An 18,337-nucleotide genomic window follows, 5' to 3' on the forward strand; every position below is an offset into this window, starting at 1 on the left:
AAAAGAGGCTTTCAATTCCATCAGTGAATGCCGAGTATCGTTATCTTTAGTTTAAATGTTGCATTTTTGGCAGGAACAGAACTAATATTCCATATTCTCGAGAAACACTAACAATTTCTATGTTATATTTAACGATTTTTTAGAGCAACAGAAAAAGTAAAATCTTTTCTTCATAATTTTATTTTGAAGATGACAGAAATAGCAATTAATTACAATGTACACAAACCAGGGGATGTACGTAGGGTGTAAGTGACAGTTCGGTGATGTGGTGCACCGCACCACATTAATTATCATTTTTCTGAATAAAAAATCAAAAGAAAAAATATAAAGACAATTGACTTTTGAAAATATTTCTAAATTACAAAAAAAACTTGAGAGAAAACAAATAACAAATTAAGAAAGAAAAGAAACAAAATCATAAAGCAAGTAAGCTACTGTATTAATTAAAGTTTATTCCAATGTTGATCTCACAATTGCTTATGCGAGTTCGTGTGTGTATTAAACTTTGTTTTGCAGATCCCAATCACGATTTAGATATGCTGAGGATATGCCTTCACGGTGATGGTGTGAAGCCTTTACTAACAGCTGTTCCAGATTATTTATGTTTCGGAGGGTTGGAAGTAGGTATGGAGTGCAAGAAGGTAATTCGGCTGACTAACGAGTCTTGCTCCTTACCTCTCGGCTACCGTTACAGGAAGACGGTCGGCCTATACGTCTACCCCCGAAGCCAATTCATAGATCCAAAGAAATCACTCGAGATTACAGTGTCATTCAGAGCCACTTCTTTAAGTAAGACCTCTATAGAAACAATTAAACAAACCAAATTATTAGTATACGTAGAAATAAACTCATAATATACCATAATATAATATTTTAAAAAAAAGTTACCGTTAGTTAGGGTTTGCCATTTATATAAGATATTTGTTTTGTTAATAAATATTTTACAAATCATTAATACTGTTACAGCTTATGATAAAAACCATTTAACATTTGAAGTAATTGCATACCAAAACCTCATGGATAAGAAAAATTTGAAAACTATTGCTGAAGTTCATATTGGCTTTTCAGTCAAAATCAAGACATCAGTTAAAATACCTCAGCCCAAATTTAACTTAGGTGAGATTAAAGACCCCTACTTTAATTATTAAGAGCCGGATTTATAGATGGCACTCAAGTAAGACATATCACTTAAAATATTATGCAATTCTCTTTAACTTATTTAGAAAAAAAACCTACACTAATTGTTAGTTAAGGACATTTACTACCTAACTGCAATAGGGGTTGAATTCATGGGTGTATTTTGCTTTTAAATATATATTTTTTTAAAATACTTTTTTATTTATTGATAGATATTACAATCTGCCACACAGTTGTGGGCAATAGGTAATAGCTTTTCAATATTAGACAAATAATAAATTATATGTATTAAAATTCATTTAGATGTTTTTGAATGCGTTAAGTAAATAACATGTTTGAATCCATTTAAACTTGATTTAATTATTTTTGGAATTTTTAGAGTCGATATCTTATTTTAGTTTTTAGTTTTAAATTGACAAGATCACAGTTTAAAGGAAACACAATTCTTTTCTAAACTGTTCTATTATCAGGTTTGAAGAGCACAGTGGTAGTGGTACAACGCACCAGTAGAAGGCATTGTGTTTATATGTAACTTTAAAGCATATAACACTAATACATTCACTTATTTGTTTTACAACTGCATCTACCCTAGAGGATTTTTATTAGTATGGTACATAGATTTTGAATGTTTACTACGTGGGTGTGGGTACTTCTAAACACAAAGCATTTAACAAAAACAAATATATTTTTAAGTAAAGTTTTCTTGGATTATCTATAAAAGTTGATATACTATATCGATATTCAGTCTGATGCCCATGTTGATAATTCCTAAATTGCTCTACTGACGTGCGATAGCTTGCATTTCCTGCAGATCGGTGAGCACAATCTTTTTAGAAGGTAGCAATGGTTGTTCATGGCTATATGTCCGCCGCGCTTCCTGCCTAAGACTTCTTCACGTCGCTTTATTATTCGCGCAAGTTTCCCAGACACGGGGTTCGTTTTTAATTTAGTCCAAATATCTAAAGTACAAGTTTTCTCGAAAATAATTTGTCGGTGCTGTCCTCCGTGTTATTGTTGAACACATTCTATTGGTTCCTACTACCTTTTGAAATTTTTAATATTGCCCCAATCTGTAGACTTTTAGTATGTATAAGTTATGCTTAAGATCTTATGCATTATCAGGATTTCGTTTATCAATTTCCTGAAATTTTATTCTTAGGTGATATATTCAATTGAACCATATCATTGATAGAGGTTAGGTATTTCTGCATGTTTTTTTAAAATCGCCTGCCGGCCGTCGTTCAGGTTTATTCCTGTCATTTCTAATGCCTTTGATTTCCGTTGGCTGATAGAGTAGATTCCATTGGTGGAAAGTTTTCTGAATTAATAATATTTTGGTGGCTTTATGGGAATCTATTGTTAGATTCAATTTCAGAGTGGATACAAAGAAAGGTGGAAGGCTGGAGTGCCATTTTCTGATGTCAAATCCACTGTAAAACTTAATATTTAACTATTGCTTTTGTTTACAGCTGTTTCTTGAATATAGTGTGTATAAAAATTGTTTTTTGTTGGGTTCCAAGTTGCCATGGTTACCAGATACCTGTTCCGGGCTCAGCCCTGTTGATGTCAGATACGGTCATATTGCAGTTAGGGAACAAATAGCAAGGGTATCTAGTAAGGAGTCAGTAGCATAAGTTTTTTCTATGCCATTGCTTGGCTTTATCACTACGAAATGAAAAGCCATGGACACTTACAAAAACATTACAGTAGGCCAACATCTTTCAAATATTCGTATTTTCTGTTAAGTAAAGTTTCCTAAAATTACCAAAGTAGCATGTAAGGAAGTCTGTTTAAATGAATAACATTTGAGAATTATTGTAACTTGGTAACTGACCTGAAGTGCGACTTCATGCACTTATACAGTTAAACTGAAGGAGGCCAAATAATTTCAAAGACATAACGTTCAAGTTAGTTAAATAACACTTATATCTAAGTGGGAAAATAAGTAAAATATCGTCAATTGTCATAATATCATGTAATAGAGCGAATTCATTGGTTAATGCAGGAATTGAAGGGATTCCATAAAAAATCTGGTTTTTGAGTGGATGCTGCTCAGTACTTGAGATGCCTTTGAGCCAGTGACAGTAAGAGTTTCAGCCTTTGTGAGACCATTGAAGTATTCAGTTCAGTTTTTAAGAGTATTTGAAGTTTCAAGTTAGTGTGTTTTGAAATTAATGATGATCGATCCAAACATATGACGTTAACATACAATAGTAGTAAATAGTATTTTAGGATGTTTAAACATTTTATATGTTTTAAAATTTGTACTTTTATTTAAAATTATTTTTTTTTAGTGTTATGTTATTAAAATTGGTTTCCTCACAGAATATACCACAAACAATTATATTATCTAATTTAAGACATGAAAATTTATTCATGTATATGTTATTTGAGAGATCATTGAAAATCTTATCTGTTGATATTGATTTTGTGTACTCTACTAATCACTGTATTAGACATGCTGTTATATAATTCATTCGTACCTCTTAGGTATAACACCAAGTATAGCTCACGAATCTGGTGTACATACGGAATTGATTAAGTACAAAGACATTCATTCCAAGGCCCCGAAATCATTACTCGTTCCTAAGGACGGAACTGACAAACGCCCCTGGCTCCACGGCATTGACTTCGTAGCCTACCCAAATGATAGGCCTAGGTCTTTCAGGGTGAAAAAACATGACCCCAAAGTAAGGTAACAACCTTTATTACAGTTATGCAGCTTGATTCGTAATTATCTCAGAAGAAAATTTCTTAGGTAATAGTTGCCATCACTTAGATGGTAGAAGTAATTTAATGGAAAGTAATTTTATGTATTATTTATAGAATAGAAATGTTCTCTCAGTACAGGAAAACACTTATTATTAAGTATTTAATTGTAGAACATTGGAAAGAATATATGGCATCCACGGGCCCTATAATAATTTCATATAAAGAATTAATTTAGAGGTCTAACTTCAAGCCGATTGATGAGCTAATCAAGAAATGTAAATGGAAGTGATTGGCCACTTTCTAAGGAAGCATCCCAACGGACCCGGGAACACGTGGAAGAGATCGGTGAACTTGGCAACTGATAGAGCGAATCACTGACGAAAATTCCCAATGGGATCATTCCATTGGGAGCTCAAGGATCACTAATACTATTAAATTTAAATTAAAAAAAAACTAGTTCGGGTGGGGTACCTAGCCTTAGGTATAAGAGTCTATAATGATGATGATGAGAACCACTAGCTATGGTGGAAAATGAATAAATAAATGAATAATGGAAGCAAATAGTAATAGTCTCATTTACCAATTATTAATTTTTTAAATAACATAACTAAAGTTAATTGCTTACTTATATTTTTAATCATGTTTTGTATCTTAAAGGTAAACTCCTAAGTACTGTTTCATAACCTTTCAGTCACTTTTGCCAACAATTATTTTTTGGATTAGTTACTTAAAAGTAATAAAGTTTTAAGAATTAACGCATCAATCGATGGGCACGTTTTTCTGAAAATTCTTTCGAGTTTTGACTAATATAAAGCATTAATTTTTCTTTTTGATGAGTGCAATAAAGGTTTTTTATTTATTTATTTTTTTCCGGCGAGGTACTACATTTTAATACATTCTTATTACTTAAATTAGATTCATTCTAAGTCTATAAAAGCCATATAAATATTGATAACTTTGTACTATGCCTTTTTTGAAATATTTTTGATGACAAGGATGTGGTCCTGGGTCTGCTCTTCAATTTGGTGCTCGCTAATCCTAATCCTCTAATCATCAACCCTTTCCATATATAAGGTACAGATAGTAAGCTAGTAAACTAATCAATGAGCTTTCACTTGAAGTTGAGGTGCTTCTCTTAGGTATGCGGATTACAATGTGATTACAACGGATTACAATAGTGATCCTCACTCACCATATACGACATAGCTTGAAACATCTTTCAATTCTTTTCAGGATTATTCAATTATCCACCGCTAAATTTTGGTGGGTCCTGGAGCAAACCATCTCAACTTTATTTATCTTTACTAAGTCAACTTCTATAGATTTCTTCTGCGAAAGATTATGATTTATACGAAAGATTTATGTGAGCCATAACCCATGCATATACAGGGGGGGGGAATATGCCTGTACCGGTAGCAATTATCATCCAGTGTCACAAATATATTGTCTCTTTCATCTTTAATATTCCTGATAGGTTTTATGCTTTTCCTTTAAGAGTCTCTATGTTTTCTCGATAATTTTCTTTTCTTTGCTTTCCGAACAACCACCATATTTTTATTTTTTTCATTTATTTCAATTTTTGTTAAAATGATAATTGTCTTGAACTGATCGCTTAATCAGTATTTCATCAAGTCGACGAAGATTTTATCCTCTTCACTATCTGGCTAGGAGTACTATTCCTTCATCATTTATATCATGTATCATATCATCATTTCGTTTATCATTCCATATACCACATACCTCCTTGGCAACGTTCAGAATGCACTCCTGAAGATTATACCATTACCCCTTTAAATTAAACGCGACAATAAATTAATACTTTTTATTTTCAGGGCTATATTCACTGGAACAAGACGCTACATACCCCCAGTTGATCCAGAATCCACCTATACAAGGAAAGAAAAGGAATTAATGAATAGACGAAATGAACAATTGAGAACATTCTATGGAAAGAAAGCCGAGAGGATACGCCAGGTCTACTTAGCACATGAGAAAGTAGCTTTTGGGAAAAGGACGTACTCAGATGAAAGGTATGAAAGTAGGATACTTTGGATAAGGAAATATTTACTTAATGTGGTTCTACGCACTATTTTGTCACTGAGTTAGATTAAACGATAAATTTAATACTATTATGAAATAAATGGCACACTCTCAGGTACATCAATTTGTGGCTAACCGGAGGCAAACCTAGTATTCAACATGTTCGACTTTTTAATATATTTCTGTTTTGGAAGACAGAAAATAAATGATAAGAAAATATGATTGATGGTAGCAGGACCTCCTACACTCCTTTCCCTGCCCTTTTTACACAGGCACCTACTCCCGCAACCAGCTCTAATACCCTCTAGTGTCCATCTCTGGATTTCTCAAGATTCACCTCGCGCTGCTAGATAATTTGTTATCGTTCGCCCTTCAGTGGTTAAATTATATTTTCTGTGCTAAATTATTGGACAGTTCTTTGACAATCAGTGTCAATTATTTCTTTAAATTCAATGCTTCATTTCACTTCTGAAGATTTACGCTCTTCGAGGTTTCTTCTATAGTCTACAACAGGTTCATTAATTCATTTCTTTCTCTTATTTATGCTAAGTATCAAAACCGTAACTTTCATCTTAATAAACTTGAATATACTAGATTTTCCCGGCAGCTATCAAATTGTAAGTACTCGTCATTATTCATCGAACTTATATTTTGCTGTGTTTTATTTCATCGTATTTTCCATTTTCTGTTGTATTTATATTGTTTACCTTTAGCAAAAATCACGTTATACATTAAGTGTTTACGGGTCCTCCGTTTATAATTATAGGTTTTAGACAACCCATTTTAATTTCTCTTTGAACTTATAATACTTATATTATATAGCACTTGTAATATGCCGCATAGATAATGGTCAATTTATGAAGAGATTTAACTTAGAAAGTAATAGTGGTCGTACAGAATTTACATCATTGGTAGTAAATTTGAAAAGTAATAAGACATGCATTTCTGTCAGACATATAATGTTGGATTTTTTGGTAGAAAAAAAATTATTGTCTTTAGACAAAGACCGGTTTGATAAGTCTTTGGAAGCTGTAAATTCGGTTTCTTATGATTGATTTATGTCCTTAAGTTAATATAAAAATTAGAATTATATTGATTTCTACACGCACAAATGGATATTTGAAGTTTAAAAACTTATAATTCGGTTTTTAAATATCAAAACTGATCTAAAGCACCATTTTCAATTTGATTTGCTACCTATATGTTATTATACAATATTTCTATTTTAGATAACTTATTTTCAAATACACAATAGAAAAATATTTCATTCGATTTAAAATTGATATCTTAGTGCAAAAAAATTCCAAGCCAGTTTCCAAAGTTTTAGTTACTTCAACACAGAAGTTTGAAACAATTTATTTATTTTTGGATGAAAGTTATGGCTGTGAGATTTTTTATTAAATAAAAATAGACCTGGAACATTGTGGTTTGGGAGCAGGTGTTCTGACAAGGAATAAAATATATAATTTAAATTCTTTACTTTAAAATTGACGAACACAATTAGTATTAAAAATATGTGTTAAATTTTAAACTCTAATAAAATGGCTTAGTGAACAAATAAACAAACAAAATGAATAAAATGGTGATTGAACAACAAAATTATAAATAAAAATGAACAATAATTGTAATCACTAATAAGTAATCGAGCACCTAAGGTACACTGAAAAACTTTCAGATTAGAAAAGTTAATAAGACCGAAGAAAGATGACATGTGGGTGGAATCGTTTCGAGACATTATCAGAAAGAAGCCAATGACTGAGATGGTAGCGCTGAACGAGATCTGTCCTCTCACTCCCACGCACCTCTACAATATTAGGGTTATGCCCAAGACATTGGATTTCGGAAAAGTATTCCCTTTTAATTGCATATTATTTTCTTCAATTATTTGAATTTAAACTTTTATATGTTTCAGATTCCACCAAATGTTGATTGTGTCAAAATAATTAGGATTGATAACTTTAATAATTTTTCTGTAACAATCAAGCTGTTTCTCCAAAAAGATAAAATGAAGGAGGAAGTTTTTGTCGTTCCAGCAAGAAGCAGACACGAAAAAGAAGTTACATTAAACTTAGAATCGTACGGCAAATTTTACAGGTAAGAACTGTTAAGGTTTAATAAGTTTAATTTATTGTTTTAATGCGATGAATAATAGATTATTCGTGAATTTTTTTATTTTTATGTTTACATAACATATTAAATTAATTCGTGCGAAATGCAGAAGTCCCGAGCTGATTTGATTTAATGCAGCAACTTTGTTACTTTCTGCTGGTCACTGCTCTGACTACACCTAGAATTATTAGAACCTGGCTGCCGAGACGTGAACTATTACAGTCTTCAGCCAAACTATAGTGACGTTTTAATTCCACTGTAAGCTAGCGTCTTACATGCAACATCTCTGGATTACATTTTTAAGCCCTGAGGTACCACTTAGCACAAACTCGCCAAACAAAATCAATCTACTCGAGGAGTTTATCTCTCTAGGAGGTAGTGAGTAATAATATGCAGTAGAGGATCACCATTCCAACATTGTTTTTGTAAATGTATGCTGTATTATTATTTTTGGTATCTCTCCTCCTTCATATACCATGTGTCCCATCACCTGGGTCTACAGCGATTACCTGTAGAACTGGCTACTTTTTCGACTGGAAGTGAATACCTTATAGAAAGAGTATCCTTTCCTTTAAGAACTTAAAGCGAATACTTTCAGGACTTGCCATTCCCCCTACATGACAGTAAGCAAATACACGACAGAGTGAAGTTCCCGCCCTGAAGTGAATTACGGCGCTTGCCTGTAAAAACGCCTGAAAAATCTTGCTGTCAATTCATCTCCTATCCAGCTTACCTTACCGATTGAAGATATATTGTCAAGGCTTTCTGAATTATAGTATTTCATTCTTAAATTGGCGCCAGGACTAATTATGCATAGTAGATGCGTTTTACTTTATATATTCTTACTAAACATATATACATTTGTTTTTATCAAATATTAAAATCACATAGATGTACATAGTTGGAATACAGATTTAATGTGTTGAATATAGATTTTCATAGTTTCTTGTAGACGATCTTGATTTTTATAACTGTTGATGTTTCATAACTTGCCTCCGTTGAACCAAAGTTAACCGCAAACCAACTACCACTTAATAATTAATTGGGCTGATTTAACTTGACTATCAACATAATATGAACTCTAAGGGTCGAAGGTACTATTGATGCTAGCTTCTGTGATCCGGCCTTTTATGCATCCTTTTTTTTTCAGCAATGTCTCATATGTGGTTAATAACAGCCATTCCTTTGATCTGAAGTTGTCTGCAGAGGTAGTTCAGAGAACTTTGTCAGTGACCCCAAGCGAATTAACCATTAACGCAGTGAAAGTACCATTTGAAGACATTTTTCAAGTTAAATGGGGTGTCATAAAGATATATAACCCCCTTTATGTGCCTACAAAATATTCATGGAAAGTAAGTAGTTAACATGGTAGATAAAGTAGAGGCTAACCCCATACTCATATTACACGTGCTTGGATTATACAAACAAATTGAAATATTTTAGAATTTCTGAAAACCCACTCTAAGGATCTTAAACTTGGTATTTTACATTTTTAAAACTTTACAAGCACTAAACAACTTATGAGGAGATTGTTGAGGGTGCGGTCAATGAAAAACACAAATAAGTGAAAACTTATTGTATTAGTGTCAAAGTTTCGGCAATAATTTTGCATTAATTGATTTAAACAAGACAAATAGAGGGTTTCAAGTCATCTTAGTTTGACTTCTCCATCTCAAAACTATATTTCTGTTAGCTCGCTGACTTACTCTTTTAATATCCGATACACTCCTGCTCTCACTTCGACTTTCCGAATCACATTTCTTCTCTAGCTATTTCTACTCCAATCCAGTCCAATTTGTCTTTCTCATTCTTCAAAACTCCAATTTACAGTACCAAATAACTACTGTTGGTCTTCAGCATACACGCCTGGCGCCGGAAACACGTCGACTCTAATGAAATTAGTTTTTAATTATTTGTGTTATCACTGACCGCACCCCAACCATCTTCTTCTTATATTATTTCCACGTCTAGCAATGCATCACTCGACCTTTTATATTCAATTTATTATGTTAACTGTGCACTGCTAAACACAGTTCTTAGAAATACTAGTTACATCTCAAGAAATTAAAGACCAAGTTAAACAGACTTGGACGGAAGTTTTTCTGAGCTGCGGAAATCACTGTGGCTAAGGAGACGAAGGAACTTTATGGACACGGCGGAGGCGGATGGGGAAATCGTGAATCACGGAATGGTCATGCGGAAGTTGTGGGAGAAAGCGAGAGGGCGAATAGAGAGGGAGAAACGTCGGCGAGTGGAACGACAGAATCTAAACCTTCGTGATGTGATGGGAGACATTTGAATTGGGACGGTCGTGTACCGCCGTTTAGGGTCCAATAGGAGCTAGGAATCTCGGCGCTATGAGGGGCCATTCCGGGTGATAACCATTAGGAAACATAACGTGGTAACTATTGAGAGTATGCAAGAACCGAGAAAGAGGCGGACGGTTCACGTAGGACAATTAAGGTTTCCAGCGATAACAACTCCGGAGACACCTGGAGTGACTCCTCCCTAGCTCGGATATACAGATTTTCGTTTTTTTTGTTTTGTTTGTTGTTTTATAGTATCCGAGTGTAAATAGGAAAAAGTGTGAGTGGGTGACCAGTGTAAATAGCCTTAAGATGTAGAGAAAAATTGTGTAAATAGCAAAATGTTAGATTAAGTTTGTCAAATTATGTGTGTATCTAGTTTTAATTTTTTTTTGTAACATATAGAATGGTAGTTTATTTTTACTTTTTGTTATAGTTTACGAGGAATTGTTCGTAAACTGGCAGGGGGGAGTTATAAACAGAGCATAGGTATTATGAGTCTTAATACCTAAACTCCCCATCTAAACAAGCCAGAAGGTATATACTTAGGATTATGCAGAAGAATAAAGTAGTATCTTAGTGAAGCTTGTGTGTCTCTTTTCGTGCCCCTATTTTCCTTTTTTTTAATTCTTGAGTTCTGACTCATCATAACTTATATATATATTTATATCGTAAAATATTTGATTCCTTTTCAGTATTCATTCTTTCAATTAATTTTTTTTCAATTATTCCACTACCATCACAAAAGTGGCAGAACCCCCATTTGAAACATTTCAAAAAAATGTTCTTTCCCTCCGTCAATCTCGTTTTTCCTTATTTTCCTAAACGTCGTATAACAAAATGTAGCGCTCTTTCCAAGGTAATCGGAAGAAACAGGGATACATCTTATCCATGATCCCTAGAGCAGGTTTTGGAGTTTTTCGGATGTCTAATACACATATAAGGTGGAAATTTATTTATAATGATGTGTTTAATGTTGACCATTATTCAGTGTGGAGATGAGAAGGTAAGGATATATGAAAAAATATATCTCAGGAACCATTTGACGTAGAGATGTCTATTGGCACTTAATTCAAAGCTGGTTTAGTATGATATAAAGTAGTTTATGACCTTTATCACCGAAGGAGAATTAATTTTCATCATATTTACCAAAATATTCATTTCTAGTTGTTCGGACCTAATGTTCAAAATGAAAAATTAAATATCTGGAACACGTACCAATGTCTGTCAGCATAAATCAACATTTTGTGACTTTATTTTGGTAAATATCATGAAACTACCATTCCGACGAAGATGAACGTCTAATGGCTCCTGAGATATAGATTTACCAAAATAAATTCACTAGCTACTAATTTGTCTATACATTTTTTATAAAATACCTCTTTTTAAAAAACTGCATCTGAGAAACTATTGACGTAAAGAGCTCTGTTAGTGCTCATTTTATAGAAAATTGACTCTACATTAGATTCTATTTACTTTTCTAGTCCTGTAGGTAGTTTTAAAGATGGAGCTCCCAAAGAAAAAAATATTTTTTTTAAACATTTTTAAGTACGAAAAAACAAATATTGATTTTTATATATTAGATAAAAAATCAAAAAGAGCTCTATATAAATAATGAAAGAATTGAAATTAACATGTTGATAAATGTACACGATCTATGTAAACGATCTATATGATACAATGAGAAGCATGAAAATATGCGTGTGAATTTAAAACATATAGAACTACAAGATAAACAAAAATTGAATAAGAAAAGAATTAAAGAGAGAAGAGGGTATCAGGTGAGAAAAAATACGAAATTTAATATAAACAGAGACTTATTCACTGTGTATAGATTTTCCGCTGTGAGTGAATATAGGATTGGCCACAAGAGTGAATATCGGATTGGCCGCAAGGGTTATTTATAAAACATTAGGTACCACTTTTTATTTTGTTAATTTTAGCATATATTTTTATGCTTCTTATTGTATAATGCTTATAGTTTACATTAACACATTTCTCATCATGTTAACTTCAATTTCGTTATCATTTATATAGAGCACTTTTTGGATTTAATTCCTTTTCTAATACTTTCATATCTGTTATCTTTCTGTACAAAATAATGGTTCAGCTCATCGCAACAAAATCTCCCAATCCCCTCCCGACCATTTTCTCTTAACATTTTGAACATTTGAATATAACATAATTGTTTTGTGTTATTAAAATATAAAATTATTTTTGTAGTATTTGATTTTAACGATCGTGAATTGCTCAACGCCTAAGAACCATAGACGTTTTCAATAGACTTCTTAATAAAAAGGCTCGGGGTAAGTATTTATATATACGAAAAACTAAAGTTTATTAAAAATCAAAGAGTTCATAATGGTGTATTTTGAACTAAAACTTATTCCCAATAGCGAATTTGATTAAAAATATATTCGAATAGGTCGAAAGTATTAGAAAATGAATTAAATCCAAAAAGTGCTCTATGTAAATGATAACGAAATTGAAGTTGATGACTTGATGAGAAATGTGTAAATGTAAACTATAAGCATTATGCATTTTTTTTTCTCTTACCTCCTATTTTTATTTATTGAAACAAATACAAAATATATAGTACTTAATAACTAAGAAATATATATACACTACATACATGTAATCTTGGATTGCCTTACGGCATTATAAGATGTAACAAACTTGGCCCGCTGAAGGCGGTTTTTACATGAGTAGCTGGGTTGCCAGGGGCTAACAAGGATTGGGGAGGGACCATTCCAACTGGTGTTGTTGGGGTGTGGATGATTTCAGGCTGCAGAGTCAGAAGTCCTTCCCTCGGCGAGAACGTCGACAACCTCAAAGGTCTTGGAGGAGGGGCGATTTCTCGGAATAGGGGATTGGCACAGGCTTTCAGCCCATCAAAGAATTTGATGTGCCTACGGCCTATGAATTCCGGCACAGAAGGGAGTTAGAGCTCCTCTCTGATAACACTATTCCTGGCCCTTTGAAGCGTAGTTCCTCTGACTATTCGCCGAAGGAGGGAATTCTGGAAGCTCTGCAGTTGGGCTAACGTGATCCGGAAGAGGTGCCGCATGAGTGGTGCGCCATGGAGAAGAGTCGGACGTATAACGGCCTTGTTGCGGCCAACATATGGTTCACAAATCAATTATTGAAACATGTGATTTTTATTAACGTCACAAACAAAACAACTTCTTTCTTTTGTTTTTTAAACTAAAAAATAGACAGACAACTTCTTAACGTCTCACCACACACACGTATCGTCTCCTTTATCTACTCACTACGCGCTCGTAGTGACCAGTATTCTGGCCATCTTCAACAGCTGAATCATCTTAGCCACGGCGGGGGGACTTCAACTCATCCTCCAAGAGGACAAGGCGGGCGGACGTACGTCCCTTTTGTCGATCTACTTCAACGAGAACATACACTCAGAACAACCACAACCGGGGCCCCACCAATCACCGGTGAAATAAGACTTTTTTTCTCTATTTTTGTCTAATTAATTTAATTTTGTAATAGTGTTAAGCTTTCTGTTTTTTCTAGTTGTATGTTTTGTGTTCTTTTTTATTGTATTTACTTATTTAAAAATACAAAAATAACAAAATTCAACTATTATTTTCTTTTCACGGTCGGGCTAGTAAAGGTTCCTTTTGAACCTACCCGCCGTAACATTTGCTACTCCGGGCCGGAGATTTTTCTTATTTATTGTTTTTCTCATGGTCCTCCGGTTGTCGAATTTTGTTATTGTACATTTTATTTCATCTTTTTTTATGTTCTTTTTTATAGAAAAAAAAGATTTTGTAAGGTACTCCATTCCGCCATTAATTAATTTCGTTATCTCGTCCTCTCTCTTCACTTATTATCTTTCAGTTTCTTTTTTCATTCATATCATTCACCTCTAAAATAAAAATGGACATACCAGAGGATATCAAAATTCAATTTGAAAAACTTAAAGACAAATTAAATTTCTATTTATCCCAGATTAAAACATGTACTTCTCAAGGGCGAGGTATTGCAAAAGACCCTGAAAAAGTATTCTTATTCAAAGGTATGTACTCAGAACTCAGCCCTTGTTACACTTCCTTCTTCGAGACCTACGATTCCCATAAAGACCTGTGCTCCGAATCAAATGTTTCAGACCTCTTTCCAACCAAAGAAGATCTTTCCCTCTTTAAATCCGTGCAGGAATATTATTATGAAGGTCTTGCCATCTATGAACATTACATGAACCCCACTCCTGTGGGTCCTCTTGCCTCTGCAGCCTTAAAGGCTCATATCAATTATCTTCACTCGGTATCACATGTCAATCTTTCCTCGCCAATGGCAGCCAAGACTACTACTAGTCCTCATTCTATCAACAATAGCACAATTACAAAGTGTCCAAGCTTCAAGAGAGTCCACCTTCAGCCATCCTGTAATTCAAAAGATCTTCCTCAAAACTCTGGAGTCGCAGGCACACCTCTCTGTTCCAATTCTACTTGCCACTCTAGTTCCCTGGGTCATTGTAGTAAATTTATAAATTCCTTAGTGGTACAACACAACAAATATTCTGTCCGTTCAGCTGTGCCAGAGCCATTTATGACATTTCGTTGGAAGTTACCTCCATAAAAACTAACTCTCAACAGCTACCCTCTTCTTTGGGGTCTTCTAGCAGTCCTCATAGTCCTACTGGGCTCCAAGAGCCTGAATCACTAAGGTCAGATCGTTCCGCTACATCTGATCCTAATAAATCTAACGACATTTCGTTAGAAAATATTTTCGTCCAATAAATGAAACTCCAGAATCAAAACGCCCAGCTGCGCCAGATTCTAGTTACACTAGCGACATTTCGCTGGTAAATAATTGTCTTCCTTTTCCCTCACAATTGCGGCGCACCTCCAAGAGGTCCCCAATTAGTGGTCAACCTGAACCTACCCGCCTGCCTCAGCTTGAAATCCTAAAATCTAATCCACCTACTCCACTAAACACTAATAAAACCAATGACATTTCGTTCAATGTCACCTTCATGCAAAATCACTCACAGCACTTATCCTCTTCTTTGAGGTCTCCTGGCAGTTCTCTTGGTCCCTCCGTGCTCCATGAACTTGATCCCTTGAGATCAGATCGTTCGGCTTCACCTGATCTTAATAAATGTAACCAAATTTCGTTAGATGTTACATTTCTCCTAAATGGTTCTTTACGTCTCGGCCCCAAGAGGTCCCTACTCAGTGATCAAAAACATCTCCTCATTAGTTTTTCTTATTTCGAAACTCATAGACCTAGACGCCCAGCTGGATCAGATCCTCGCCATACCAACGCAATTGCGTCAGGACTTCATCATCCACGAGATGATGCTCTGCCGCACCTTACCTCCAAGTGGTACTCAATGAATTACCACCTTCCTCCTGTTCGCTACGTATCTCTCGAAGAAACTCATATATTTCCTTCGGTTAAGTGGCAAACACATTGCTCATCGGCATTGCAACCACCCAACTCGGTCATCATAACCAGGGGAACGTAGGAAGCCGATAATTTTCCTAAGTGGTTATGCGAAGATTGCAATGTTCATCGAAATAAAGTTCCCCATAGTATTCTTGTGTATCCCTTCAAAAGGTCTATTCATTTTCTTTCATCATAATTTCGTCTCAGATACCCCACAACATTACTTTGCATTACGCACCGTACTTCTCATAAAATTAATCCGCCTTCTTTCATCACTTTCGCCATTCCAACCACTCAAGTCTGTTGATCACATATCCTCTTCATACCTTCTCTTACCCCTCGCGCTTTTCTATAATTTGCGCCGTTTTCTCTGCGCAACATTTCCTGTAGTATCAAATACCTAATTTCTCTGATACTATATAAAGTTAAAATTTTAAGCGGGCGGAATGGTGTGCTCTTTTACTATGAAGCTTATTGGAATCCTGCTACAAAGTCATAACCCGACGGGAACTGCGAAGCTCGTTTTTCTTTAGAGGTTCACCTGTACCTGTAAGGACACTTTCTTCAACGCATGAACGCATTCGTGGCTCACCACGTTTTCCAAATACTGGATATTGCAAACTGCAGGACTGTACTCTGCAGCTAAAGGACTTCAACCGTCGGAACTAGTGAAGCACCACTAATTGCTGACCATACCTGCATAGTTGAAAACCAGAGATCAAACTAGTTCTCCTTCACCCCGTCAGTGTCAATTTAAAATTTTTAACAAATTTTAGGCGGTATGTTGCGGCCAACATATGGTTCACAAATCAATTATTGAAACATGTGATTTTTATTAACGTCAAAAACAAAACAACTTCTTTCTTTTGTTTTTTAAACTAAAAAATAGACAGACGACTTCTTAACGTCTCACCGCACACACGTATCGTCTCCTTTCTCACTACGCACTCGTAGTTACCAGTATTCTGGCCATCTCCAACAGCTGAATCATCTTAGCCACGGCGGGCGGAATTCTTCAACTCATCCTCCAAGAGGACAAGGCGGGCAGACGTACGTCCCTTTTGTCGATCTACTTCAACGAGAACATACACTCAGAACAACCACAACCGGGGCCCCACCAATCACCGGTGAAATAAGACTTTTTTTTCCTTTAGTTCAATTAATTTAATTTTGTAATAGTGTTAAGCTTTCTGTTTTTTCTAGTTGTATGTTTTGTGTTCTTTTTTATTGTGTTTACTTATTTAAAAATACAAAAATAACAAAATTCGACTATTATTTTCTTTTCACGGTTGGGCTAGTAAAGGTTCCTTTTGAACCTCTTCCCGCCGTAACAGGCCTAGTAGATCTGCAGCTTGAGGCGGAGTGAGATCTGCTGTGAGGTAAGCAGGTGATAGAGTCTATAAGACTTCTGTCGGGCTACCTTAAGCCTCTTCCTGGCGTGACTAGAGAAGATGAGGTGCCTGTCAAGAATCACGCCGAGGTAGAGGATGCTATTAGAAAGTTTCCGACCTTCATCATCCACAACGAACAGGGTGACACAACTGGGGTGCCTGCTTTTCTTGCTCTTCTGGAAGGACATGACTATGGCATCCGTCTTCGATGGATTAACCTTGATTCCGTTCTTCTTCAGAGCAGCTACAATGGTGGCAGAAGCAGTCTGTGCATAGTGAAGGGCCAGTTCAGCTCTCATGCTGGAGGCATAGACACCGATGTCGTCGGCATAGGCTGCTACTACTGCATCCCGATGCTTGATGGCGACTACTGGTGCCGTGAAAACGACGAACAGTAGAGGTCCAAGCACCGAGCCTTGAGGTACTCCGCAGGTGGTGGGGGCTGGAGGCGACAAGTTTTCACCAACTCTTTGACGAACGATCGTCCACTCAGGTAGTTTCTGACCAATCGGCATAGGGCGGCGGGAAACTTGAACTTCTCCAGTCGGCGGAGCAGCAGCGAGTGCGAAACGCTCTCAAACGCCTGGCTGCAGTCCAGTGAGATGAAGGCAGTCGCATAATTGTTCTTCATCCGCTCTATGGTGTGGGCTTGCAGTTTCACCAGATGATGTTAACAGGCGACACCTCTTTGGAAACCAGTCTGTTCGGGAGGTATTATATCGGCTTCTCTGCAATGCTCCATGAGATGGTGATGTAGGAGCATCTCGAAGACCTTGCTCACGTGCGAGAGGAGGCTGATCGGGCGATAATGCTCAGGCGAGTCACCTTTCTTCCCAGAGTAGTGGCTTGAGTAGTGCCACCACGATTCTAGGCCGCTGGGAAGTACGAGATCCGTATGACGAGTTGAAGATGTTCAACAGGAAGGCTTTACCTTTCCTGGGAAGTATCTTCAGTAGTACACTGGAGAACCCGTCTTTCATGTCTTTCAGTCACGCATGAGGGAGGCTATCTGCCGAGTCATTTTTTTTTTTAATTTTCAAAAAGCCTCTTTATTGATGAAAATATAAATACAATACGGATTATATGATAATATATAATACATTTATTTGTTTACAATTTTCTTGTTTTGCCTTACGGAATTATAAAATTGGAAGAACATTTTTTTTTTTTTTTTGTTCCGAACCCGTTAAAACAGAAATAAAATGTGAGTTAGTAGTGCATTACTGTGTA

The 18,337-nt window shown here is 35.5% G+C and overlaps 1 protein-coding gene across 9 annotated transcripts in view; it reads left to right on the plus strand.

The window, feature by feature from the left end:
* The window catches only part of LOC106684603 (cilia and flagella-associated protein 47), a gene marked incomplete at its 3' end in the record, with an annotated part of 85,611 nt that overhangs the window by 18,414 nt on the left and 48,860 nt on the right, over window positions 1–18,337 (plus strand). For all 9 annotated transcript variants that reach the window (XM_024359952.2, XM_024359951.2, XM_024359955.2 and 6 more), the window contains 7 exon segments: window positions 517–789; window positions 967–1,116; window positions 3,628–3,832; window positions 5,682–5,879; window positions 7,565–7,736; window positions 7,802–7,983; window positions 9,149–9,350. In XM_024359952.2, coding sequence (XP_024215720.1) covers window positions 517–789; window positions 967–1,116; window positions 3,628–3,832; window positions 5,682–5,879; window positions 7,565–7,736; window positions 7,802–7,983; window positions 9,149–9,350 — 1,382 coding nt within the window.

This window comes from Halyomorpha halys, unplaced genomic scaffold (genome assembly GCF_000696795.3).
Source record: "Halyomorpha halys isolate HHAL.00 unplaced genomic scaffold, Hhal_1.1 Scaffold594.1, whole genome shotgun sequence".
NCBI classification, from domain to species: Eukaryota; Metazoa; Arthropoda; class Insecta; order Hemiptera; family Pentatomidae; genus Halyomorpha; species Halyomorpha halys.